The following is a 16,371-nucleotide window of genomic DNA, read 5'->3' as shown; positions in this document are numbered from 1 at the left end:
CAACGCTATCGTTTTAATTATTTCAAACAAGTAGTATCATTTATTTGTACATATTAATAAATGTGTAGAGATATGGCTTGATGGTATTAGAATTTGATTTTCAACCAACTGAAATTATAATCTCAGTAGAATTCATCTATCTTGGTTTAGACAACACGGTTCTGTCTGTAACTACAAAATACGTACTGATCTAAGTGCAATGTTTGTTCGTCTGTACTTGATTATATAACAATTACTCAAAATGTATCTTCAGAGTTGAAGCACAAAAATTCCCATGATTATTAAACTGGATATTGAACAAAAGCGTGTAAATATTTATGTAAGTATATAATATCCTTTATATTAAACAAAAGCAATAATAATTAATTAACTGTACATGGAAATTCTGTGGATAATATGATTTCAAGTGCATTCAAATATAATAATAAAGTGATTTATGCACTATTCTTAAAAAGTTTCAAATTTCAGTCTATTGTAAGAAATTTCAAAATACGCACCACGCATTTTTAAACAAGATTTAAAACGAAACCAGTCATAATGACTGTCCTTGCATTACGAACAGTGCGGAAGGAAGACATGGGTCGTGTATCTATGTTTAGTAGAGTGAGATCAAAGAAGTGTGCAATTAAATATTCAAAAAAAGAGAAAAACACTGTGCACAGCTATATTATAAAAAATATATAGTTACTAGATAATAAGAAATAACTTTTTTTTATATACTATGTGTGGATATTCACAAATGTATTATGAAAAAGTAAAAATGGAGTAAATAAACGATGTACATAGAATGTTTCATCCCTAATATAAATCACAAATCTCTGTATTGCAGTAGAACTTTTGGTTTCCTAGGCAACTCTGAAGAAGATTCTAAAGACTGATGTTGTTGCGTTTGTTGATTACGATCAGCTTCACCTATCATAGAACTGAAGAATTGTTCTCGTAATAAAGCGGATTTACTCATATTCGATGTTTTATGATGGTCGAATATTGGGATGGACTCAGTACAATTACTAGCCATACTATTTATATTATAACTACTATTCGTTGATGGCATAGATTTTTTATTGTTTTCGGATTTTGAACTTGTATTTAACCTAAAAGCAATAAAAAGGTTTAATAAGATACTTTCAGTCGAATTAAATTAGTCTTTGTATAATAATTATTGTTAAATTTCTTATTTCCTACTGCATGACGAAGCCTGTCGATAGGATAAAATTCGATCAACACTAAATATTAGACACTGCTGTAATAATGGTTGTTATTTAGGAATAACCGATGTGTACTTGATCTACTGCAAAACATAGCCTCAATCTATTTATCATAGAAGTATCATGTCTGGCCGCATCATTGACTGATACTGGTTAAAGTCGCCATGGAAACGGAAGTGCCTTGGAGATTGTATATGTTTATTTTCTTGATAAATAGTATGTGATTTATGTCCAAGATTCTATTCATTTAAAAATAAATACAGTGAATTATAATATTAAGCCACCCAGCTTACCGACAAAATTTGATTTCGGCACCCCTAAAAAAATTGTTATTCGGTAAGTTGTCAACAAATAACCTTAAGGAATAACCAGACAGAGTATTACGTTTCTAAGATAAATTAATAAAGCAAACAAGATGTTTCAGACTAGGGTGACTGACATCAGTCAAAGTACTTAATTTTAACAGAAAATAATATTCACAAATGCAATTAACTCCAGAATTTTTCTACCATCTATTTCTATAATATTCAGAATAAAGGGTTTTTAGCTTAGGAGTTTGTATAAATTGTTAGATTTGGTAGTTTTATATCACTTGTTAATCTTAGACAAGAAATCAAAGCCCAAAATCGTGGGCAGCTTTTTTGTCCTAGTAAGACACTCCTCACTGCACATCCATGGTCCCACTACACACCGAACCTAGAACTACCAAACGTCGATGCGATTTGTTTACCTGCAAACCACTGGGGTTACATAATAGAACGGAACAATTGTCTAATAATCGTTGATTTTGTTAGTTAGGCTCAATCCGTGATATGAAACTACAGACGAAAATTTATTTGGCTATTCATTTTTCACTAAATTTCTCTTAATCAAAAGGTAAATTTGAGGAATACGGATTCATTCTCTACAAAAAATGCTAACAGTTAAGGATGAAAAGATATGCTGCTCAAATGTTCCTCTCATACTATTTTCCAGTTAAATGGTCTAACAGACTGCTATCGAACTATGACCAAATAAAGTATATTTCAGCCTAACATTTTACCATCACCTAGTTAATTCTGTCATACTTTAACAGATCACTTACTCGAAAGATTTTCCTGTATGTTGGATATAAGTAGGGTTGTTAAAATATTTGGAATTATTCAATCCAACGGTACCACTACTGGTAGGATTATCATCACATCTATTTGTCAATGGATTGTTTATTATTTGAGTAGATTGACAACTATTAGCATTACTACTAGCCATACTATTCAAAGCACGTTGCACGTATATTGGATCATTGAGTTTATTGTAACACAACGATGAGGATCTGGATAGACATGGTTTCGGTGAACTTGTACTGATATTAGTTGGTGCTAAACACGACAAGAAAAATAAATTAAATTTTCCAAATTATATGAATTATCCAGAGTTTTGGGGCAAGATACACTATTGAAAAATCAAAATTTTTAAGTCATGAATACTGTACAGAAAATCTAGCTAGTCAAATTAGGATACCTTTGGGCGCTGCATAGTTTACGAACAGTTCATTTTAGCATGATCAGAATTAACAAACAGTTTAAGACAAATGAAATCCTTTCTTATTGTACAGTTCACTTCTGAGTTAGCTGTTAAAACCCGATGATGATAATAATAATAATACCTGAATATGATTGTCCAACTCATTCATTCCAGTAGTAGATCTCATCATATGATTTATCTACTTCAATTTCAGAAAAAAACCATAGAAATTCCAGTTAGATAAATCATGGTTAGTTGGATCTAACATTTCAACTGATATACATCTCTATCCCAAATTACATAATCTCTGTCACATAATAAGAAGCTGATATCAAGTTGTTTTCTTTTTTCTATTTGTTTATATTTCAAAACAGTAAATGATATAATAGAAATAAAAAAAGGTAACTTACTGTCTGATATAATGTTTTTATGAATTACAATATTTGATTCATCAGTAGTTGCTTTAATTTGTACAATCTCACTAATTTGTTTTTCGCATCTTTCTGTTGATGGAAGATTTTGACTATTCATACCATTACTACTACTATTACTACTACATATTGAACGATCATGTGAATCATCGTTACCTAGAAAGTATTTCAAATAGAAGGACAAACAAATAGTAATGTGTATATCGTTAGAAGTAAACTAATATATATATGTATATATATCTATATTCTTGGTGGTAGTTGAACTCCACTTAATTAGCGTTTAAACAACTATTCCAATATTCTACTATCTAGACTGAAAAGATGTTAGCTAGCGGCTAAATGTACTCTTTATTTCATGTATAAACAGTTGTCAGATGAATAAAGAATATATGAACCATCATAACTATCTATCCAACTTAATCTTAATTCATTGTTACGAACAAAATCTACTTGAATGAGACAATAGAAAGGTAACTGATTGAGAATTTAAACTCAAACTTACTTAATTGAGCATGAAGTTAATACATAAACCAGATAAGTTTTTTTTTAATATAACCTTTAATGTTTGATTTCAAGTCGTTTCATTGCTCTTACGTAAGGACAATGTTAGCAGATATATACTGACAAGACAGATAAAAATGGGCTATTTCAGTTAAATGTCATAAATTAACTCTGTAATCGCCTTATATAATTATGAGAATAATTAGATTTCAATGAATTGATGTTGAAATGAAAGTCTATCAAGACCTTCAGTTGTTATTATCCTACCTGATAGTGCGATTAGTAATTATTATCTTTGGAGTCAAAAATCGAGAAATAAACTTGTTGATAATAGGCCAGCACACAACTTGACATAGTGAAATCTCAGTTTTATGTATTGAGATAACTGATAAAAATATCAAATATGTGGTGTTTTCCCATTTTGAACGACGAACTGACATTAGTTAAACCACCACAACCCCGCACTCTGGAATCAGGCCCAGGGAGAATTCGTGACCTGTAGAGTTCAAACATCTCGATTATGAGACAAATATCCACCACAGGCGACGGATGAGGATTGCACAATATCGTGAATTGATTGAATTTACCCATTATCAGTGTTGGATGCCGGCCCAATGGTTTAGAGGTTAAGTGTTTGCATGCGTGAACGAATATCTTTGTTTCGGTTCTCGGGTGCAGAGTCGTGGATGCTCACTGATCAGTAGTCCCATACTAGGACGAAATGGTCATCTAATGGTTCCACATTTCCAGTAAAGGTCTAATTAAGATCAGTTCGTAGTTTAAACTATTAAAAATACTATAATCTCCTAAAATCCCTTATACTAAATATGTGTTCCTCCGAATGTATATCTACTCAAATGGATACGCAAATCAATGAGCGTATATATATATAGTGATTATTGGGAGTTTTTTGGACTGACTCAGATTCATAACCATGCAACTCGAAACAAAATGGTTCAACTTAGGCGACAATACTATTTAAAATATAAAAAAACTAAGAAAAGCAGTAAAATAAACAAAAAAAGACGGCAGTGAATAAGAGAGGAGATGGATATGAAGTGATAAAATGTTCTAAGTTTCGGAAACAAATAATAAGCTCTTCTGTGTCTAAGGTAACCGGATCCAAACTATATAAAGAATATCATGGTTCAGTCCCATGTCTTTATTCTTTACCAAACATTATTCTACTCTAGAAACATCATATATCAAGTTAGACGGTGGCTTAAAATTTATAATATATAATCTGTTTATTTCAGCTGAAGTAAATAATTTGCATTTTTTTAACTTGTTTTGTCTATCCACAGTTTCGATGAAGCTTGGTCATCGATAAATTGATCATTCTGTTACATATATTGATAAATTAGCCTAGGATTTGTAATTAAATATTGATTTTGGTTATATTGAATATAGATCGTTTTACAGAATACTTCAAAACTTCTAATATCAAATCTATTTTATTAAAGAATAATGGTACTTTTGAAAACTACATTTTCTTAACTTACTCAACCAACCATTTGTGTTATTTAAATGAAATTTCTTTTCATTTGTACTTATATTTTCTGTGAAATTAAGAATATGTTTATCGATTCGGTGTGGAAAATGATGAGTTTGATTAATTAATTGAGATTTTACACCATTTGAACTTGAATGAGAAGATCGACCAGAAATTGGTGAATCCATACATTCAGTATATCTATCTGAGCTTAATCTTGATTGTGGTCGTTTCTCTATACATGGACTTATTGTTAAACCACCGGAATTTGGTCTTACAGGTAATAAGAAATCATGATTTCCAAATTGTTTATGATTTGAAATTTGAGGAGGAACAGCTGAACTTGGCTGAAAGGTTAAATTAAAACTTAAATATAATTATTGATAATGAAATGAATTCATCTAAAAACATTTTTCAAAAGGTTAAAAAGAAACATTAATTTATTAGTGGAAATAGATTTTAATTAATGACTTTTAAAGGGTTGAATGATCTACAGTGGTTTTGTAGTCAAAACACATTTTTTTGTAAGTTTGAACCCCTCTCCATCCGTTTTGGTTAGGTTCTAGTAGCTTTATTAACTTTGGCATCAAACATATCGCTCAAAACTGAATGGTTAAAATTGTACTTCCTAAATTAGTTACACTGTTTATTAATACAGATAGTTTCATGACAAAATAGTGTCATAAAAAGACATATTAAACAATGATTGCATAGTCAAACGTTTTTGGTGCTTCATCAGTAAATTTCAAACCACCCATTAAGTAACAAAATGAATCCTCTGAAAGGTGAGTTCTCAGAGTTTCTGATAGAGAAAAAAATACAGTGAATTAAGAAGTCAGTCAAGTGTTAAAGTATTGACAAATACTTATTAGTCATAGTTAATAAACTTCATATCAATATCATAGTTACAATGTATAATAACCGAATAATTAACAAGCGATACAGATTTAATTCTTACTTAAGTTAGATCATTAATTAAAGTGTCAAGAAGTATTAAACAACAACTATCCAATTTACTTTCCTTGAATAAGTTTTCAACTAAAATATACTTCTGCTGGAAGCTGTCGTTGAAATTAATGCATTTCTATTGATCTTTAAATTATTATTATTATTATTATTATTATTATTATTATTATTATTATTATTATTATTAATAATGGCTTTATTCAATATTATATTTTGGTACAATAAAGAATTCTCAGTACTAAGTATTTCAACAAGTTTCCTTTTCTTATTTCTTGATCGATCCGGATGGTAAACATTGAGTGATTGCCAGTTAGACGTTAGCAACTCAGGAATCGACATCTGAATAATGTTTATTCATGTCGATGCATATTGCCAGCCACCGTAATATCTCTGATTGTACTTTTCTGTAACTTGTACAGCGAAAAGTCGTACACTTTTCATTAACGCGCCTGAATAGGTTATACGATTAATAGACATAATGATGTCTTAAAACAAATAAAAATCAGATAAATTTTTAAAATATCTAGATGACAGGAACAGGTTACCCAAATATTCAAACAGGCCGCCAATAGTTCCTCTAAATTCGAATTCGAAACCCATGTTTAATAAAGATGTCAATATGAATGAATATCGGCACAGTCACATTATGCAGAACTATGATATACAAAACTTCGACAGATACCTTTTATATATCAACCAACACATCATTATGACTAGTGAATGAAACTATTTGAGTTTATAGTTGGGTCAAATTTAGGATTAAAAAAGTGCATGCAACAAAGAACTAATACTAAGTAAAATATACACAAATGGTGGATAAATATGGAAGACTGATTATAAAGTAAAATAATCTTTTATTGATGTTTTCTAAGTGACATGATATTCACAGTACTATTTATAGTGCGTCAAAGCTAGCCTAATACTCTGGATGCAACCACATTATCCTTTTGATTAATTTAAAATATTTCATCAAGAGTAATGTTTGTGAAGAATAATATAATTTGGGAACATTTTTCATCAAGCATGATGGTAATTACAGAACTAGGGGTTGATAAACAACTCTCCAGTTCTTACATCGGAGATTACATAGAATTTGATGTAAGAAAGGAAACTTGCGTTAAGTAGTTCAAGACCACTGGGTACAGAGCTCTAAAACCAGTTCTTATTCACTTTGACACTTTTCAAAAAGGTGTAGGAGCAATATCAATGAAAATAGAACCCTGATTTTTTCTCCGATTCAACAATGAGAATAATATTGGCGGTTGCTCAGACCATAAATCCTGTTTTTGTCTATACTTATTAAGACTAAAAAAATCGCAGTTATTTAATAATATTTCAGAATCCAATTAATCATCATAGTCAAACAAATAAATAACAATCATGTACTAACTAGTGATAAACTTTAATGAAAACTTCTGAAGTTCAAGTAAAAAACTATAACGGATTGAGTCCAATCACATTAGAGTGAAAGAGGTATCTGTCAATGGCACTGAATGATCGTCAAGTTACACCATAAACCAACTGTTACCAGAATTATAAACCATTAAATTTCAAACTCAGTGATCTAAAAGCAACGCATTCGCCATAAGCCTGATGTTTTTTTTCAATTTGATTCTTTGTTTGATTAGAAGGATACACAATATTGGTAAGTTCCAAAATAGAATGAAACAAATAATTAGTGTTTTCCGTTTCTCCATAATTGATTATCGAAAATCAATGTAAGAAGAAAACCATCTAAAATTGAACACATCTCAACAATAAACTAACAAATAAACCAGTTAATTAAGTTTACTTTATAGAACAAAAATAATAACAAGGAATATTTTGTAGATAAACTAATATTAACAACTGACTCGTGTGTTAGTTCCACTTGAATCATCTAAATATTTTAAAAATTGTTTTAAAGCTTCCTGACTTTGTTCATCTGGATCACGATCATAAATGGACACTGAACCAGGTACAAGACGTTTATCGCAACGATGCAACGTTGACGATGTTTGTCCAATGGTTGGTATTGATCTGTAACTATCATTTAACCAGGAAGATTGAGAATGTAAAGTCGAAACTGTGCTATAACCTGAAGAGGGAAGGAAAAAACCATATAATGAAAATAAAATGATTAAATGCTAATGAGAACTCTTTTTATGATCTGCCGACCATTTGAATTGCTTCAAAGTAGTCATCATACCAGTCAAATACAAATGTTAAAAACTCTTAATTTATCCCATAAATTTTCTCAACTCTAATATAATTTTACAGAAACAGCGAGGTACATGTGTTCGGATATTGACATGAAGGTAATTTTCCCCATAATATGACGTCAGACAGAAGACTAAAAATAAGAGAACTCTGCATAAAGTGTTCTCTTGGTCTAGAACTTCTCATTAGTATATAAATACAATACTATTTAAGAGTAAAATTGGAACTTTCAAATTTTCCAATGAGCTTGATATCTCTAGAACATTAGATCAGATTTAAATAGTCCACACTTCGAACTTCAGTTTACTTGTGACTGATCAAGTCAATCGATGTAGGAGGAATAATAGGAATTGGAGAGGGAGGCTGATTATGAATACAGTGGTCTTGAGTGCTGTTAGAGTTATGAGGGAGGTTATCACTTCCCGGTTGCCCACACCGTGGAAGGGTTCTTCTGGAGGTACCCGAAAAGGAAATTGGATTGGAGATGGTCTTAGTGACCTGAGAGACTGACCGCAGTGCTCAAGGGACAACTGCTTGAGGTCGGTCACACATGACCTTTTTGTGAGTTATATTTGTGTTAGCTATGTACTTGTTGATGCCTTACCGCCGGAGACGGATATCCGTGGGATAAGGCGAGGTATTCATTTTTAGGGTCGACCTTTTCTAACCTCACCCCTCCTCCTTGTGGGGAGGCAGCATCGCTGCCATACTGGTTGTCTGAAGGAAACACCTTACTGCTGTCACACCTCTGTACAGTCAGCAGTACGACTTCGCCTTCGGACCTTAGGTTTGTTGCTTTTAGTCTTACCGCTCTTCAACCGACCTGTCTGGCATGGTAGGACCTTGAGGAACGGTTGTTCCAGCCAGTATAGCTCGGTTGCTTCATCACAATAGGCAAGAGCGACCACCACGTCAAGGTAGCAACAACGGTCATATACATAAATATGACAACTTTATTTACATAGTTGAATTCATGAGTCAATTGAAGCTAGGCCACCATGGAAAACCTGGAAGCACTGGACTGCCGTCTTGTCCTTGTATGAAACTCCTCAGCAGTGCGCATCCATCTTTTTCCTTTGACAGAATATTACACTAATTTTGTTTAATAATCAGTGTTTTCAGTTATCAATGCATTCGATAGTTATTCAATATCAATCAAGAATCAACAAAAAAGCATTTCTTTTTCTCAAAAATCAAATACTATTTTAACGTGAAAATATTATACTACTCAAAATATATCAAGAGAATAAAACTTACAAAAAAATTGTTTTAATTAGTTCAGCTTACCTAAATTATTTTTATTGTATTCAGCATTGTGTGGAAAATGATGCTAACAGAAGAATTCAGCAAACATTTTATTAAAAAGAAAAAAACAACCAAAAGATTGAGTATTGAATGATTAACTAAGATGGTTAATAGAAAGGTAAACAAAAAATCTAGTGAGTTTTTTTTTCTCTGTAAGATCCAACCCAAAGGAACAGAACTAGTGAAACAAGTCCAATATTACATTTTTGTATTGAATACTGATGAATTAAACTATTATTGAAATTAATATAAGTAAATGTAAATGACTATTCATTATGACATGATTACCAATTTTCTTATTCTTAATTTAATATTTATTGCCCTATACATAGTCAGACTTTTTTGTTTGAATATCTTATAATATAAATGATAGCTTAAAGTCAATTATCCATTTAACTAGTTGGTCGATTGTTCTATCTTAAAATTCAGTTTTCTTTTGTGGATTAGATAATCGATTTTATACCCAAACCCCCAAGTGTTCCTGGGACGGACGAAGGTGGGGAGAGTCAGCTCTTCCTCTCGAAATGCTCTTATATGGCCACTTGCATACAACGACTGCCAGGAAAGTTCTACTCACCGAATTCTCGCAGCGAGGGCGTTGTTTACGAAATTGAGAGGACGGAAAGCGAATGTCCGACTGTTGGGAATGTTAGATCCCCAGAACTCACTTGGTAAATACCTTGTTTTTGTAATTTTATTTTGAAAATTTGGATTTCCTGTTTTCCAGCCAAAAGCGTTCATTTTCACCTTCATGTCGTATTTCCCATTGTGAGAATGTTAAACGCTATTGGTTCGTTGTATCTTTTAGTATGCTATTTTGTAACGCTTCCAAAGGGCAATTTTATGCTGTATATATACGTTTGATTTGTGACTTTCGTGGTTGCTCGTGCTTCTAGCTGCTTACAGAATATATTTCCCCGTTTCAAATTTGGACTTCTCTTTCTAGTTAGCAGGGCTGGGACGCATCGGAATACCTAGCTTATTAGTCTTTGGTCACAGTCTTTGTTTCTTTTGCAGACTAGGTGAACTCGTAATCGCTTTAAACATAGCAACGGCACTTTAACCGAGTTGCCGGACACGGAGGACCTACCTAGAGGAGTTGGAAAACACTGATTCCAAACCAATGGTGTACATGGGCTCCAAGATCCTAAAGAAACAAATGGCGCATGAATCAATTATTGGTCACTGGCTACCATGGGACTGCCATCTTGTAACGTTGCTCCACTACCTTGTAGATTAGATCTTTAGGCCAAAGGCTTGGGGTGTGGCCCCCTAGGAAAACCACCCGCTTCGGTTTGGGCACCCGGGTAGTACCCCAACCCTTACAAAAATCGAATGATTTGTGTTGCGAATATATATTTGGTGCCTTTTTGTACCAATGTTTATGTGTTTAAATAATAAATGAATAAATCTATACCCAAATGATCGGTCTGTCCTACTATAGTAATCTCATTATTTAATTTGATGAATTAAGCTAAATTACAACATAAATTATGATTCAGTATGGAGTAGAAATCAGAATCTGTGCTTGATTTCACAGTGTGCAAGTTATTTCTCCTGACCACTGGGGATCCAATGATCACTACTGTCAAAAATCCAGTTATTTTGCAATGCAATTTGACTAGTTATGTGATTTTTTCAATGAGAAATTCGCTCATTATTCCTACTCACATTAACTCTACAATAAAACTGATAAATCAATTTCAGTGCTTGCCACTTCTAATCATACAATTACGATTTACATTAGCGTTTTTTGAGATTATTACGACCATATTTGGCGCTCACAACGGACTGATATCCCCTCGTTTTCATCAATTCTGTAGCTGAGATCAGTTTTCAATTTAAAAAAGAAATCATCTTCCGACTAAAATAAATCTTCATAAAATCTCATACATGTGTAAAGTTATCTGACTGTATTTACTTACTTTATTCAATGCTGCCCGAGCTCGTTGAATAAGCGTCAAACGTCTTTGACTTCTATAAATGAGTCAGAAATCAAGGTAGAAATTAAACAAAATAGCAGAATCAAATAAATCTGATGGGTGATATATATATATATAATTTAAATTTACTTATACATTTGGTATGATAAAATTATTGACCTGTGTGTGTTTATGAATACGATATCATGAGAGAGATAACTGTATGAGACCATAGATCATATAAATACACTATACAGATTATAACTGAAGCTATACTGGTAAAACTATACTTGATCGACGATGATAAACCACTCTATGAATAATGTTAAAGTGATTATATCTTGTTTTAACCAATGAATAAACAGTCAGTGAAAATCATGAATTTGTCGTCAAGATACTAATCAAACATGAGTGTGTATGGGGTGGTGCGAAAATTGAAGAATCACTTTTTTGAACCTGATTGTCTAGTCACTACTATGTACTTCTAGCTGTATAATGTGTTTTATATCACAAACTGTTTACAGATTACATCACAAATTGCACAAATTTGATTACACAAGATTTCAGTAATCAAACAAATAAAACAAATTTTAAATAGTGAAAGAATGTCAAGTGTTCTGTAAAACCGTTTAGAATAGGCTGTGAAATAAGATTGAAATACAAATTAAATAATATAAAAACATTTTTTTCAAATGACAGACCAGTTCAAGTGGTCAATACACTTTAACTCCACTAATTAAGGAAATCTGTGACAAAGTACAAATTCGTATATTCTACTTCAAGTTATATATTTTATTTGAAAGCTACCTGAACTGTTTAGGTTTGTTAATTAAAGTCAGTGTAGCGATGTTTGAACGTATTACCTGTTACTTAAAAGATAAACGACCACAAATAAACACTGACTTGATATTTTCTTTTTTTTGTTTGTTTGTTTGTACTACATACTGAACATTAAATAGAAATATTCAAATTATGACATGCATAAGCATTTACAATCATCATTAACACAATACTGTACAACTGAATAGATAAACAGAAAATATCAACATAATGCAGTTGTACATGCACACATAAACATATTTATAGCTTTATTTTACTTAGAAAGTAAAACAAAATACTTGTGTAAGCAATTTTATGTTTAGGAACTATTACGTAATACAAATTTCAGATTAAAAAGCTTTAATATTCATTGTTCCAACTTAAAATATATACTGAAAACAAACTGAGTAGTAAATTATTCTTTAAACAAAATATTATGAATAATTAATGTTCATAGTAGATTGGAATTTGATCGACGTATTCATTTTGTTTTAATGAATCATCAACTTATTCAAATATTCTAAATAACTGCCAATTAATTATTGTAATAATCATGAATTGAATAAGGTTAATCTGTAAACGGAATTTACCCCAACTGATAATTATGCCTTCAAATAGATTAATGAGGATTGTATTATCCTATTTCTGACTACTTGATATAAATGTACTAAGAAATTATATGGAAATAGATATTAGAATGAAATCCATGGCGTTGATGTAGTCTACAATCTAGTATAAGACACTTAATTCATACAAAGCAGTGATTAAAGCTTTCGATTTTCAACCCATTTACCCTATTCCATCATGAACTTATGTTTAGTATCACTAGCCATAAAGGAAAAGGTATGGCTAAAACACCGAATGCATGATCCTAACGTGATCATTAAGTGGCGTTTATATAATATATATCCTCAAAATTTTCTATTCCCCTTCATCCATAAATCATCACAAATCAATCTGAAGTAACTAAGACGATCTAGACCAAGGTTCATAAAATACTCAATATTTTCTTATAAATAAGCCAGTTCTACATATGAAATAATAATCGTGCATATAGCATAACATGTGTTTACAGACAAAGTGCATTTTATATAAGTAAAATGTGCAAATTTGAGGTAAAGCAAGCAGAATATAGTTTCAATATTTTTTGAGCGTTCTCCCTATTACTTACTCCAAAAGCAGTTGATTAGTCAAATCACTAGAATGAATAAAATATAATAATTGATAATTTTTTTAATCCATCCTTAACCAGACTGACCGTTTTGAAAATAAATTACTATGACAAACTTCAAGAAAACTGTTAACCAAAGTAACAAAGTCAACGGAACGACTTATCTAATCTTCACTTAACTAATAACTCATGTATAGATCAATGTCACGAAGTCTGTAGTAAGAATCTCTAATCTATAAAATTAATCGAGAACTAACTACAGATATATGAAAATTAAACAAAGAGTATTTGATAGAGATCGTGAGCCGATTGATGTTAGACCACCGCTGGAAACCTGAAAGCACTGGACGGCCGTTTCGTCCTGTTGTTGAACTCCTCAACAGTGCGCATCCACGATCCCGCTCGCGGGATTCGAACCCAGGGCCTTCGATCTCGCGCGCGAACGCTTAACCTACTGGACCACTGAGCCGGCATCCAATAGTGATAGTGTCTAACATCAACCAATCCACGAAATCGAGCGACACATCCACCATTGTTCTCAGTGAGGAGTCCCACAATAGGCCGTCCAGTGCTTCCAATTTTTCTATGGTGGTCTAGCTTCAATTGACTCATGAATTCAATTATTAGAAATACCATAATATCCACAAAACCCCTTCTGATAAAAATCTTATTGTTACGTCCTCTACTCGATTAAGGCAGAATACGATATACAACTAACAGTACTTGAATGTGTATATCCCCACAGTCACAAATCGGAAGACGGAAAAACCAGTGGATGTGATTATTGGGTAATAATCAAAAATGTACAGAAAAACCTGAGTATTTATAGTGATTAGCGTTAGCTGCAACATCATTATAGTTCATCCAATCCGCAAGAAGGTAGGTTATGCTACCGTCTAATCGTAGCGTGCCACATTGATATTCTAGAATGCTCCATTAGGCTCTAATTAGATGGAAACTCCTACGTCTCTTTTCAAAACCTCTGGAGGCTTTGTTGTGCTTTTTGAAAGCTGTCGCAGCATTTATAGACACAGAATATATCATTGATCAATAATAAAGTGAAAAATAAAGAGAAAAAGTCCAAATATATAAAATAATATTCACTTTTAGTATCATTTCCCTTCTCTTAATTAAAAATAACGAATAATTACTGTAAAGTAATTCAGTAGATCTTAATAATTTCACTTCTTAAATCCTGGAGCAATTATAAATAAAGAAAAGAACACAGAGATAACAGAGCACACTGATTCAAATAACTGATAGCTTAATTTATGTAATAAAATGTAAAATTAATTTAAATGGAAATTAACTTGTTTAATTAACAACATTAAAAATACCTTTTAGATGATGAACCATTACGATATTGTTCCATAACTTTTTCTTCCAGTTGTTGTTTTTGTTTATGCATAGATAATAAACGTTCTCTACAAAAAAGAAAAAGTACAGGATTTTGATTTTTAACGTTTTAAAGTGACTCTATCAAATATATATATATATATATATATATATATATATATATATATATATATATATATATACATATATATATATATATATATATACTTGATAAGTTAATGTTGTTGATAACATACCTAGATTTAGTGTATCAATAGAGAGTGATAATAACATAGGATCCGATAAAATAGTGTACCATTTTTACTGAGTATATGTCCATGTATTTACAATTGATTGATCACTGAGTAGTGACCAATATCATGTATGTCAAATCCTTCTTAGTGCTGACCGTATTCTGTCGATCAAATTGCAATTCGGTCACTAGTCTTGGAGATTCAACATCTTATGAACTATGTCGAGATGTGAACTAGTGATTAGAGGTAGTTAATAAGAAACTCTGGGTCTAGGTTTCGTGCTTTCGTGATTTACATAACTATTATCAGAATGGAGATTTGTGCAGATTGTAGTAACTTTAATAGTTGAATTCTAGCTTATATGGACTTATGAATTCAACTATGAAAACTAATACAGTCTCTACAAATTCCAATTCTGATAATAATTATGTAAATCTTTATCCCTTTATTAACTTTTTTGCACAGTTGAAAGATGTAGCTACTGAAATGATTTCATATTATAAGTTAGATATTAAAGGTCTCTTTCAATCATACATTTATTTTATCATTTAAATCTCTACTAACAAATATACAATTCTATAGTCAGATTTTAAACTGATAATCAATATCAGAAGGGTTATTATAGTAATTTCAATCGTTGAAATCATGAGTCAATTGTTTGTCAATAGTTTGTGGATCTGTGGAAGATCCCTACATTCAAAATTAAAGTAGATCTCAGTAATATGAAATTACAATAATTGATTTATTTATAAACGAAGTGTTAACAACACAATTACACGTTATGACACTAAAAAAAAAAATGAAGTTAACTATTCTAAAAAAAATCAATAAAAATTCTAGTACCTAAGTACACCTTCTTGACTGACATGATTTTCACAATTTTTCAAAGTTGATGTTAAAATCTCTTGATTTTGATTCAATAAACTTTGTAATTGGCTAAGTAATGATTTATTTTCTTTTTCATATTTTGAACTAAGTTCTGTTAACATCTATGGTATGTATAAAGAAAATATTAAAAAGCAATATAATAAAATATCTTATGCATAAAAGATTAACTCAATACAATTAATGAAAGAACTGAAATGATTAAATTAATCTTTCTTTTATGAAACTATTCATTAAATATCATCTAACTGAATAGATTCCATGAAAAAGGATCATTGATCAACTTGATTGAATGTATGAGTACACATCTCAAGTAATTAATGCACTTAATTATGCATCAAAATGTACAATTAAAATAGTATAAATCAATTTATCAGAAA

At 31.3% G+C, this 16,371-nt stretch overlaps 1 protein-coding gene across 2 annotated transcripts; it reads right to left on the bottom strand.

Moving 5' to 3' along the window:
- Positions 1-5: 5 nt before the first annotated feature.
- CCDC88A_1 (Girdin) lies at positions 6-16,095 on the bottom strand (the record flags this gene model as incomplete). Of its 2 annotated transcripts, XM_051214906.1 has the most annotated exons (9): positions 6-1,094; positions 2,293-2,566; positions 3,122-3,298; positions 5,146-5,482; positions 7,955-8,178; positions 9,588-9,630; positions 11,531-11,582; positions 14,855-14,941; positions 15,950-16,095. In XM_051214906.1, the coding sequence occupies 9 exons, from the start codon at positions 16,093-16,095 to the stop codon at positions 809-811; spliced, it is 1,626 nt and encodes a 541-aa protein (XP_051068091.1). In that variant the 3' UTR covers positions 6-808. The 2 variants fall into 2 exon arrangements, with proteins under 2 accessions (XP_051068091.1, XP_051068092.1); XM_051214907.1 differs by lacking the exons at positions 11,531-11,582; positions 14,855-14,941; positions 15,950-16,095 and having other exon boundaries at positions 5,146-10,938.
- Positions 16,096-16,371: the final 276 nt, after the last annotated feature.

Source organism: Schistosoma haematobium, chromosome 2 (genome assembly GCF_000699445.3).
Source record: "Schistosoma haematobium chromosome 2, whole genome shotgun sequence".
Taxonomy (NCBI): Eukaryota; Metazoa; Platyhelminthes; class Trematoda; order Strigeidida; family Schistosomatidae; genus Schistosoma; species Schistosoma haematobium.
Note: the sequence above shows the minus strand (reverse complement) of the source record. Positions and strands in the feature narration are given on the sequence as shown.